The following is a 12,013-nucleotide window of genomic DNA, read 5'->3' on the forward strand; positions in this document are numbered from 1 at the left end:
TGACTGGGAGCAAGAGCACATCACACACACTGCCAGGTTCAGGGGAATTGGGGGAAAAATTGAAAAGCTATTGAAGTGCGCAGAAACACTTCTTGAGAGGTGAACAAAGAAAAACATTAAAAAGGGACAGAAGACAAAGAATGCTTCTGCAGCTGCTCAGTTTTGCGGCTCTTCTTGCTTGCGGTAAGTCTTTTGATTACATTTTTAGGTTGAGGCATAAACTTGAGTGCACTGGAGTCCGTTCTTAGAAACCTCAGAATAAACCCATGAGTGTCACAACAAATAAGAACTCAATGAAATATGTATTGAAAGTTGTGTTTTTAATGTGAGGCAGCTGTTAGGTGCACTTATTAAATACAGCTTTTTACTGTTTTTTTGAAGAAATTATTAAAAGTACATGGAGCACATATTGTGCAGATCCAAAAATTGAAGAAAGATTGTGTGAACCATAATATCAGTACACAAATATTTTATTTTGGCATAAAAGTAACAAAAGGATGGGTATAAAAAGATTCATGTCAATTTCCAACAGTGGAAATTAAAAAGGCTCTTAAATGTATTATACATTCAGCAGTTATCTCTGCAGTATATTTACTTTGGTGGATATCACAGAATTAGCTTCACATTAACCATAAGGTTAATAGTCTATTTTTTAGAACAAATGAATGAAAAACTGGATCATTCAATAGAATTCTAAACCTTCTGTACTTTGGTGTTCAACTCATTTTTAACCAATATTGGTTTGCTGCCAATACTTTTTGTCACAAATATCTAATAAAATCAACTGATTATCTGAAAAATGTGAAGGAAATGTCTCTACAATGTGTTCCTTTCCTGAACATTTTTATTTACCAGTTGTCTTAAGAGAGAACTGAAAGATTCGTCTTAGGAAATTATTCTGGGGGATTGCAGTATATTTTGTATTTGGAAATATTTTGTACCAGTGGTCATCCAAGCTACAGAGTGTAATGGTTCAGTCTTTTAGGCACTGATGGCAGGTTTTAGGATCGGATGGTTGACGTTTTTGAAGCCTCTCTCTTGTGGTAATGTAATATAGTTGGGAGGCCAATCAACTTTGCATCAGTGGTTGTTTTGTTGTGGTCTTTCAACCCATTACATGCAAACCATGTGATTCTAGAGGCTTGTTGAAGTTGTTAAAGTCACACATTACCCAAAGATTTGTTTAAGAGTTGACTGACATGGCTGGACTGTGGATCTGTCATGGGACTTTTATGATTGATGGGCATTCAAATGACTTACCATCTTGTGAAACTTCCTATCAACTGGCCATTTTGTTTTATTTATCAACCGTGAAAAGTAATCACGATACTTTTTATACTACTATTCTTGCTGACTAAGTATTCAGTTGAACCAATGTAAAAATGTGATTAACATACCGCTATGGTTCACATGTATTTAGTTGACCAATAAACTAAAATCTTAATGTTTCATAAAGAAGCATGCTTGTAGTAGGTGAGTAGGGTAGAGAAGGGTGGTATTTTTGATGCGCTGCCTCATTTGTGTTATTTTCTAATTTATTATTTCATCTATATATCATGTTTTGGTTATTCACATGCACAAATATAATGTGTTTTTATTGTGTTTTCAGCCCATTGCCAGTGTCCGCAAGGCTGGAGGGAATATGAGAATAAATGTTACTTCTTTTCAACTGATACAAAGTCATGGATGGAGGCCAACGCATTTTGTATGGCGCTTAACACCAACCTGATGAGCATTCAGAACATTCATGAAAGGGTGAGGAGGCCCGCGGAGATTTTAGTTTGATAAATGTGCTGTTATCATTTCACAAACTTGGGTTAATTTGTTTTTATTTCTAGTTGTGGGTAAGGACGCAAATTGGCACGGAGATCTACTGGATTGGCCTAAATGACGAAAGCGCTGAAGGGTTCTGGGAGTGGAGTGATGGGAGTCCTTTTATACCATTCCTAACGTATGTAATACTGTTACCACTAAAATATCAGCAAAATGAGTTACATAACACACTAAAGCTGTACATTATTAAAGTGTCCATTTAACTGAAGTTTATCTCTTGTTTCAGATACTGGATGCAAGGCCAGCCTGATAACTGGGGCGATGAACCCGGGGAGGACTGTGGTCAGGTAGTAGGATCTAGCTTTGGACAGTGGAATGACGAGAACTGCAGTGTTAAGAGGAAATACATCTGCAAGTACATAAACCGTAAGTCCGCTGGCTGTAAAACTGAAGCTCTTTTTTGCCTAGGTTACATTGGTAACGGAAATGACACATAACTCTAAGTGGAATAATAGTTATTTTCATTTACAATTTCTCTAAAGATTTGAATTGATACAAAACCAATAATATTTGTTTTTATTTTTGTGCAAAATTGATTTAAATGTCAACATAAATAAGCTCAGATCAGACACGGTAGTTCCTCTACATCATGGACTGAACGAGGGGCAATTACCACATATAAAACATATTTTCTTTTTTGCTCTTCTAGAGAATCCTAGCCCACAGTGTGACTTAGCCAACGGATGGAAACAGCACGGCTCCAACTGCTACAATTTGAAGGCTGACAGCAGAAAGAGCTGGGCAGCAGCGAGACATGACTGCGTGCAGGATGGAGGAGACCTGGTGTCCATTGTCACAGCAGAAGAGGAGCAGTATGTCACAGGATCACTGGACCCATCATGGGTCGACCTCTGGATTGGGCTTTCCACACTGGTGAGAGGAGCACACTGTGGCATAAAGAAGCTCACTTGCCTCTTTTATCATTTAATATTGGATATTAACGTTGATTACATCAATGTTAATATGAGCTTTGATTCTTCAGAAATGCAACAAGATTTCATGTCAAGTTGAAGCAGGAAACAATCAGTACACCTGGTCTGATGCTCTCTCAGTGACGTACACAAACTGGGCTGATGGTGAACCTTCAGGGTAAAATTTTAAACTGTTCACATTTAAATTAATATTAATTTGTGCAATCAAGGTTTTAACTCATGCTGTCCAACAGTGATACACAGGCCGGCTCATGTTCTGCAATCATCAAGGATGCATCAGATACGTTTGGGAAATGGAGATCCCATGTGTGCAGATATGAACGTCCTTACATGTGTAAACGACCACTGAACAGTAAGATGGATTGTTCTGAAAATACACAAAGATGACATCTCTTATTCTCAGAATCATAATGTTGTTTAGATTCCTTCCTTTTAACCTCTAACATTTTCCTGCTGTTCCACTAAAACTACCCTGCAGCTATCTGCCCTACTGGCTGGCTGAGCTTTGCTGGCAGTTGTTACTGGATGGTCAGTAATATCAATCTGTTGACCACCTGGCATGAGGCCAGCACCAAGTGCTCCGACATGGGGGCCCACCTGCTGATTATAAACAGGTAGGAACACTGTAACTTCCTCTTAGAAATCAAAAGTTAAATTCATTAGCAGCCTGCTGCAACATGCATACAGATACTGTATGATCACCACCCTTAACGTTGCTAATGTCACCTAATGGTTGCTAAATTAAAAGACAACACTGAGTCAGTTTGCTGACTTTATGACCACATTATGTTTTGGCCAGTGACAGATAAACATTTCAATGGTTTTATCCCAAAAGGTAAAGCTGTATTAATTGTTTTTTGGGAAAAAGAGCAAGCTGAAAACACACATTCAACATTAACATTATTTATACAGCACATTTTAGCAAGCAGTTGCCTATTTACACATCAAGCAGACAGAACAATAAGATGAATGTCCGATATCTCTATAGCTGCTAAATGCTCAACTATTTTACTATTAACTATTAGCTCTGTCTGTTTGCCTTTGGTGCAGTGTGTAGTAGCTCTATCTGCTCTAAAAACAATATGAGGCCAAAAGACTGAGTAGCTGAGCAGGACTGCAGGAGAACTGTAGAAATCTTAACCTGTCTGTCATTTTTGTCCCGTTCCTCATGCGCAGTCAAGAAGAACAGTTCTTCATTAATGGGAACCTTCCAGACTTTCACCAAGTTGACATTCCTGACATCTGGATCGGTTTATCAGGTACCCTACACACTATATGTTTTGGTGCTCACTGTGAAACAAAAACAAAGATTTCTTGTTATCTTTACAAGTAATGTGATTTGTGAACATTTGTTTTGCGGTTTGTTGTGTTACCAGATAAGGACCAGGATGGGGATTTCAAATGGGTGGATAAAGGAGAGATTACTTTTTCGAACTATGGTCCTGGTTGGCCTAGAAACACTGCAGGCACCTGGGACTGTGGACAAATCTTCACAGGTAGAATCTACTATTTCAGACCCAAACTGACTCCTTGGCAGGCATTGCAAGACCAACATCTGTTCATGTTCTCTTCCAGGAAATTATGAAGGAAAATGGGAAACAACTAACTGCTTCAAGAGCATGGGTTACATTTGTGAGATGACAGGTGGACAGAACATCAAACCAACTTCAGCTCCTGGTCAGTCAGACTTCATGTTTCCTCCTCACATACTGACTAGCTAAAGCTGTGTTAATAACTTTTTAACAAAAGGTAATGCATGTTGTTGCTTTAGATTCCCACTGTGACCCTGGATATTTATTGTACGGGGACTTCTGCTATCACTTTGAGAGTGAGTTGGTGAAAAACTGGCAGGATGCTGAGTCTTATTGCAGCAGAGAGCAGGGTCACCTGGCCAGCTTCCACTCAGAGGAAGAACTTAGTTTCCTAACTGGTGAGCGGCAAAGAAAGCATTCTAGTTTGTGTAATCATCATGAAAAAATGTATCAAGAAATTAGATGTTATGTGTATATAGATATATATGTTTTGTGTGGCTTTTATCTGCAGCTCACATGCCAGGGCAAGCTTGGGTTGGTTTGAATGATATCAATGTTGAAAACCAGTGGGTATACACCGATGGAACGCCCGCGGTAAGTGATGAAGCCATGAACAAATTGTTTGATACACATACCTTTAAGCTGATGTAAGTTTGACACCAAGAAATTACATGATCATCTTGAACAACCCCCATAATCACAAACATTTGGAAATAATGTACAATCCTGTTCTCTCCTCAATGTTCTACCAATGAAATGCTGCAGTCTGACTGTGAAGCTGCTCATGATGAAGCAACATTTGTTTCTTTGGATATCAGGACCTCCTCCCATGGGCGCCCAACCAGCCAGACAACTGGGAGAACAACGAGGACTGTGCACACCTCACAGGGATGGATCACCATGAACCTGGAAAACTCAATGATGATTTCTGCACCTCCACAAAGGAATTTATCTGCAAAAAAGGTTTGATTTTCTTCCGCATCGCATGCCTGATGTGTTATATTTATACTCTATTTTGTAGTCATTCTTTCCATGTCTCTCTATAGCCAAGGGACAAGGACCTCCTCCCCGGCCCCCAACTTCTGGACCAGGTTAACTTAATATTAAACTGATCATTACACTTCAAGCATGCTCTGAGTCCAATACCATGTGTTTATCTGGATATGTGGACTGTTGTGTTTGTTACAGGATGGAATGAAAAATGTGGTTCTTGGATGGCTGACCCTTTCAACGACTACTGCTACCAGTTTAACTACCTGTCCATGAGGACGTGGACAGAAGCTCGGGCCGACTGTGTTAACCAGGGAGGAGACCTCGTCAGTATCACCAATCCCTTCGAGCAGGCCTTCATACAAGGTATGACTTTACATAAACATCTTTACTCTATGCTCATGTTCTTCATTGAGAGTTCACATGAATATATCAACAGGTATATGTGTAACAGTTTACTTATATACCACATAGGCATTTTGAAGGACTACATTAAATCATGTATTTGTCCCAAATATATCTGGAGTTGAAATATAAAAGTTGTAATATTCCAATATTTTCTAATACTACGATATCTTAAACTTTGTTTACGTTCCATTGTGAGGTTGCTTTAAAGCTTCTGTGTGACTATTGCGTCTTTAAGAGTATTCTGATGGCTTTTGTTAGTAGAAAAGTGGGACAATTCTGGTGAAAATTGGTCTCTTCTTTAGTCTCTTTGTTGCTCTCCTGTGTGAGAGAAGGTGTAGTGGTGTGTATTGGTGTCTGCCACAGTGTTTATTTCAAAAACTACCACCAGGGGGCGGCCACAATGCAATTGTCAGTTACTGCACATAATGCTTTTAAAGAGGAACTCAACACCCGCCAAAAATCTTGTTTCCACTGACCTCGAGCGGTTTAACTTCATACTTTGCTGCAGTGATGCACATCGGGACTACAGGACACAGTGACATCACTGTTGGTTGTGATAGAAGGTTCAACAAAACATCTAAAACCTTCTCTGGTAGAAAGACACTTCTCGGGAAATATTATTAAGCTTGACTCACACTAACTTGTATTGATGCTTCTTCTCAGGTGTGATCCAGGTGAGTCCCACAGGAATCTCTCTGTGGATGGGCGGTCATGACTCCATCACAGAAGGCGGATGGGAGTGGACAGATGGTTCACCTTTCAAATACATCCGCTGGAATGCAGGTTCATTTAAAGCCAAAAATATTCCGCACAATTTCTGTTAGAAACAAAGCATATCAGATGCATATTATTTGTTTTGCAGAAAAATGACAACTGAATTTCCATTCTTCATGTTTCTTCAAAGGTAACCCAGACGACTATTACGGTGAAGATTGCCTGTCTATTCTAATTAACAAAGGCTACTGGAACGACGACAACTGTGAGTACAAAAGAGGATACATCTGCAAGCGGAAAGGTAAGATATGTTACTTTAATTTGTTGTTGTTGACACTTACAAACAGAAGACATTATTTAACCCTAACCCATTTATTTAGAGTGTTGACTGTAGCACTTTTCTCATGTTTCCTCTTTCAGGAAATACACCTGAGCCTCCTCCACCTCATGATGGTAACAATCCCTCACTATCTGGCATGGTTTCTGCACAGTGACTTCTTAAAACAAAGCAAAATGTCATGATCAATTATATTTGCACATCAACTATATAACTACAAATGACATGAAACCGCCATGAATTTGTCATTAAGTAAATACTAAGTGTGAATCATTTCTGCTGCAGGTTTCATGACGGCCCTGGTGTGCCAGGGCTCCCCTGCTGTCCTTCATTGTCCACATGAAAGTGTAATTAACATCCAGTCTGCTTTCTACGGACGAAAGAGTGATGACATCTGTCCACACCTGGATGGTTCAGGGGGAGGTGCTGCACAATATTCACTATGTTGATGTGAAATGTCGCCTTTTGACAGGAAACTGTATGCTGTAAAACACATTAATGGGTAAATATCTTTAACCTAAATATAATCACTGTTCTGTAGGAAGCTGTACAGTGGAAGGTGTCCTTCCTGACATTAGAAAGAAATGTGACAACCGTCCTTACTGCTTCGCATACGTCCATCTGGAGGTGGACCCCTGTCCCACAGTTTCCAAATACCTTGAGATTGTCTACAGCTGTGAACAAAAAGGTTGGCTCTTCTTTAAGTTCTTTGATTCATTTTAGCACTTAAAAGTCCAACCACCATGTCCCCTGGAGTATCACAAAATGCCTCAGAATTTTTGATCACAACTTAAAGCCAATGTTCTTAATTTGTGATTTGGCTGCTCACAGTGTGTCTGCACGGCCTGGGTGTCGAGGACGGGAACATCACGGACTCCCAGCTCTCTGCTTCGTCCTCCACTGGTCTCTTCACTCCCAACAAAGCTCGTTTGAATGGAAATTCCTGCTGGATGCCTTCCGGAAGCCGTATGTACAAACCCAGCTGTCACACACACAAATAACATTTTCATTGATTGTTAAAGGTGAAGACAGGGTTTCATCTTTATTTGATGTTGAATTAGTATCCTCACATTATACCTCATTCTGGATATAATGTCCCATCTTCCAGCAACTTCAAGCTGGATCCAGGTAAACCTGGGCCAGACCAGAAAAGTAACAGGAATAGTAATTCAGGGTTGTCCTCAAAATGACCACTGGCTCACCAAATTTAAGATCCAGCACAGTACGGACGGAGCAAGCTGGACTGACTACACTGCTGACGGCCAGGTGAGTAAGCAGAGACGGCCACCTGCTGAACTTAAACTTTCCTGGTTTAAAACCAAACCGTGAAGATGGAGAACAGGTTGTCATTCTGAAATGTTCTTGATTTCCAGTTTTTCCCAGGCTCAACAGACAGAAACACTCCTGAAACTCAGCTACTTGGTACACCTGTGTCAGCCCAGTATGTCCGCATCCTCCCACTGGAGTTCAGTGGTCAGGCAGGCCTTCGCTTCGACGTCTTGGGGTGCACACCAGACTGTAAGAAAAACCCTTCAAAATCAAAGGAAACTTTATTATCCTGCAATGGGAAATTCATTTGGTTTTACACAAGTACAGTGTTTTTACAATTGTAAACCTACACACTCAAAAATAAATACTTGTTGTCACAAATAAACACTGATTGTCAACAATGAATTTGTGGTTCAACAGATGCAATCACATGCGCCAATGTGCCCAACTTCAACTTTGCCAATGATAAAATGACGTAAGTGAACCCTGAAATAAAATTTTACATATATAGTGATGTACTTCATATTACATGTAACCTTTGTATTAGGTTCTGTGTGATATTTTGTGGTATTTCCGTTCATCATACACACTGAAGCAACAGATTATCATGTGTCTTTCAGTGTCCATTGTCCAGCTGGGTGTGCTAATGCTTATTACAGCGTGTATGGCACTACAGTTTATCGTGGGGTATGTGAGTGTATTGTCTAATCTGTATCAGAACTTCAGTACAGTATTGAGGAAAGATTTCTTTTTAATATGCAGTATATAAATATTTCTCTCTTTACCCTGACTCCTCTAACAGGACTCAAACATCTGTGCTGCAGCTATGCATGCTGGAGTGATTTTAAATGAAATCGGAGGAGACTGTACTTTGTTGAAAGCTGCAGGACAGAACTTCTATGCCGGCTCCACCAGGAATGGCATCACCTCAAGACAGTAAGCAGCAGAGTTTCACACTAAATCCCTTTTTTGTTCAACTGGGAAAAAAAATGTAGTAATACAATTATTTTTCTACAGATTTGATGGAAACTATGCTGTTTCGTACACTTTTGCTGATGGGGGTGAGTTGAGATCCATTTACTAAATTAATCTTTTTACTCTGAGCAGACACTTCGTTTCTGTGTGTTTTACTCTGTTTGTGTGTCAAGAGTTTTTAGTTCACAATGTTTGCGCTGATTCTGAATTCTGTCCTACAGAGCTGAGGTGTTCAGGGCCTGACTGGTACGAGTTTGGAGACTTCTGCTACAAACCTTTTGAAGACAAAAAAACATGGCATAGTGCCCAGCACACCTGCAGAGCTATGGGTGCTCAACTCGTATCCATCCTCTCGATGAAGGAGCAGAGCTGGCTTGAAAGCTACATGTACATGGGTATGGATCTGAAAAAAATGGTTAAAGTTAAAGATTAAAGCTGGTTTAATTTGAAAAAAGTTGAAAGGAGGTTGAGGAAAATGTAACACCTACAATTAACTTTTTTTCTCTCCCACATGCATTTAGGGGTAGTGTTCACGTTTTGACTGTGGTAGGCTGCAGAGATAGAGAAAAGAAAAAAAAGCACATTAAAAATAACTGAATTCATTCTGAGTTTGTTTTTTTTGTTTTTTTACAGCCAACAGTGATGTGTGGACTGGTCTGAATGACCTGGTTGTGACTGGTATGTTCACCTGGTCTGATGATCACATGGTTACCTTCACTTACTGGGCTCCAGGGGAACCCAACAACCACGATGGGTTCAGTGAAGACTGTGTTGAGATGTTACACCAGGTGAGAAGGATTGAAATAACAGTCTCATGTACTTGTAATATTTTAAACTAAGAGGTTCAAACCAAATTCGGACCAAAGTGTATCTGTAATCATTATTTTTTGCAGTGAATTGTGGTCATTTTGATGTTAATTTCATCTTTTCCAGACTGGACGATGGAACGACGTGTCCTGTACAGAACTCAATACCTACATATGTAAAATGCCCAAAGCACATTACCCAGTGCCCTCTGTAAAACCCACAGTGTACGGGTGTCCTCAGGTAGGACAAACTCTACCCATACATTTTAGTTATCTAATTTTTCTGTTCTCTATCCAAGATTAGACCTAAGTAATGATGCTATAAAAGCGGTGCATGTTGTGTAACGAGATACGTCTGTGACATGTGTCAGGGCTGGGATGCATACGGCTACTCCTGCTACTGGATGGAGGAGACCACCAGGAGCTGGTCAGAGGCTAAGGATTTCTGTAAAGAGCAGGACGGCTTCTTACTGCACATCGGAGACATGTGAGTGACAACCTATCCCCATTCCTATTGTCCCACCTTTTTGATGAATTAATTTTCTAATTATAATTTTCTAATTTCTTTATTTATTCAGAATGTTTCATTCTCTTTCTTGCCTAAGGGTTTTCTCCCTTTCTCAGACTTCTGTATGCTCTTCTGTTGTGGACAGGAATAGTGTAACACATTATTTGCAGGGGCACAGTTGTATAAATTGTTCCCTTTACATCATCATTTAAGGTTGTGTGCAATGTGGAATGTGTGGGAATTAAATGTTATTGTGATACAGTATTTCCTTTTAGTAATTCTCTTTGTCAAATTTCAGATCTCTAACTTGTTAAAGACAGGATAAATTAATAATGTTGGCAAATGTAGCGTCGTAAAGATTCGGTCATGATAAAGGAAAAAACCTGGCTGGCCATTGTTTTTAATTGAATCTATTTATCTTTTACTGCAGTTATGAGCAGGCACATTTTACAGTGGCTCTGTCAGGAAAGACAGGTTTTTGGTGGATCGGTCTGCGTGCTAAAGGAGAGCCAGGTGGAGGGGTTGACTACATCTGGGACAACGGCTTACCTCTCACCTTCACCCACTGGGACAGAGATCAGCCAGGTACAGCACTAACTAATCACTGACCCTAATATCAGCTGGACAGGATGATACATGTATGATACAGTACATTCACATTGGAAAATGCCCTTTCTGTCTCTAGATAGCGGGGATGGGACTTGTGTGGCTATGACAACTGGTCAGATTGGTGGTTTCTGGGATGACCAGCAGTGCTTAGAGAAACACGCCTTTGTCTGTGAGAAACCTAGACCCGACATCACCCCACCCACTAGGCCCCCGACTCCTCCTCCTGCACAGGGCTGTGCTGATGGCTGGACGGCTCTGCCTCACTTCAGAAACTGTTATAAGGTATACAAGGAAGTAAATTAAACACTATTCTCTACAGGGGGGACATTGGGTCAGCGCTGATTTAATGGCTAATACATTGCAGCTCTTTCACAATGTGGACTGGTCCAAGAAGAAAAGCTGGGGGGCAGCACATGAGGACTGTCTTTCCAGAGGCGCTAATCTGGTCAGCATCCACAATCAGGAGGAGGAGGAGTTCCTGTCTCTGTACAGCAAAGGCAGCAGCAAGTGGATAGGCCTCAAGCACAACCCAACAGAAGGAGGTGAGTATAATGTGTGTTTCATACGCACATCTCCCTTGTGGAAGGTAATTGTCATACAAATAAAGAATACACACACATACAAAACCTCATGACTATTTCCCATCATGTAGGTTATTCTTGGAGTGATGGCACACCCCTCTCTCACACCAACTGGGGCAACGGGGAGCCAAACAACCACGAGGGCCGCGAGGAGTGTGTGGAGATGGTGAGCAGCAGCAACGGGACCTACTCCTGGTGGAACGATCTCAACTGTGACGCTAACCAGGACTGGATATGCATGATTACTAAAGGAAAGAATCCCATCGTGCCTCCAGTGCCCCCACCCCCACTCCCAGGTAAACCGTTCCCACAATGCCCTTGTCCTACCTGCATGAACAAGTATTTGTTCAGGTGTCAAAGCAATTATGAATGTTCATTTGGAGCTGAGGTAGCAGAGAGAAACTTTAACAAATCTTTGACTTTAAAATTTGACAAGTGTGAAACTTTACCTTCGATACAGCAGGTTTGGCAATATTTATCTGGGCACTTTATTTTATTGTACTGTCTTACTTCCATTTT

General features: G+C 40.6%; 1 protein-coding gene across 1 annotated transcript in view; it reads left to right on the forward strand.

Annotated features, from left to right (window-relative positions):
- Positions 1-12,013, forward strand: part of LOC117959107 (macrophage mannose receptor 1) — a 17,657-nt gene continuing 5,644 nt past the window's right edge. The window contains exons 1-36 of the mRNA XM_034896015.1: positions 1-183; positions 1,610-1,755; positions 1,839-1,951; positions 2,060-2,199; positions 2,483-2,706; positions 2,816-2,922; positions 2,999-3,117; positions 3,244-3,379; positions 3,942-4,024; positions 4,142-4,261; positions 4,341-4,442; positions 4,537-4,695; positions 4,809-4,891; positions 5,116-5,260; positions 5,344-5,388; positions 5,486-5,653; positions 6,359-6,478; positions 6,600-6,710; positions 6,830-6,862; positions 7,032-7,169; positions 7,288-7,434; positions 7,578-7,712; positions 7,855-8,012; positions 8,120-8,264; positions 8,436-8,490; positions 8,636-8,702; positions 8,818-8,951; positions 9,033-9,076; positions 9,212-9,385; positions 9,624-9,778; positions 9,924-10,037; positions 10,168-10,283; positions 10,735-10,889; positions 10,990-11,195; positions 11,278-11,455; positions 11,566-11,790. Of these exons, the coding sequence (XP_034751906.1) occupies positions 141-183; positions 1,610-1,755; positions 1,839-1,951; positions 2,060-2,199; positions 2,483-2,706; positions 2,816-2,922; positions 2,999-3,117; positions 3,244-3,379; positions 3,942-4,024; positions 4,142-4,261; positions 4,341-4,442; positions 4,537-4,695; positions 4,809-4,891; positions 5,116-5,260; positions 5,344-5,388; positions 5,486-5,653; positions 6,359-6,478; positions 6,600-6,710; positions 6,830-6,862; positions 7,032-7,169; positions 7,288-7,434; positions 7,578-7,712; positions 7,855-8,012; positions 8,120-8,264; positions 8,436-8,490; positions 8,636-8,702; positions 8,818-8,951; positions 9,033-9,076; positions 9,212-9,385; positions 9,624-9,778; positions 9,924-10,037; positions 10,168-10,283; positions 10,735-10,889; positions 10,990-11,195; positions 11,278-11,455; positions 11,566-11,790 (4,543 nt within the window). The 5' untranslated portion in view covers positions 1-140. The remainder of the gene's footprint in view (positions 184-1,609; positions 1,756-1,838; positions 1,952-2,059; positions 2,200-2,482; positions 2,707-2,815; positions 2,923-2,998; positions 3,118-3,243; positions 3,380-3,941; positions 4,025-4,141; positions 4,262-4,340; positions 4,443-4,536; positions 4,696-4,808; positions 4,892-5,115; positions 5,261-5,343; positions 5,389-5,485; positions 5,654-6,358; positions 6,479-6,599; positions 6,711-6,829; positions 6,863-7,031; positions 7,170-7,287; positions 7,435-7,577; positions 7,713-7,854; positions 8,013-8,119; positions 8,265-8,435; positions 8,491-8,635; positions 8,703-8,817; positions 8,952-9,032; positions 9,077-9,211; positions 9,386-9,623; positions 9,779-9,923; positions 10,038-10,167; positions 10,284-10,734; positions 10,890-10,989; positions 11,196-11,277; positions 11,456-11,565; positions 11,791-12,013) is intronic.

This window comes from Etheostoma cragini, chromosome 16 (assembly GCF_013103735.1).
Source record: "Etheostoma cragini isolate CJK2018 chromosome 16, CSU_Ecrag_1.0, whole genome shotgun sequence".
Classification (NCBI taxonomy): domain Eukaryota; kingdom Metazoa; phylum Chordata; class Actinopteri; order Perciformes; family Percidae; genus Etheostoma; species Etheostoma cragini.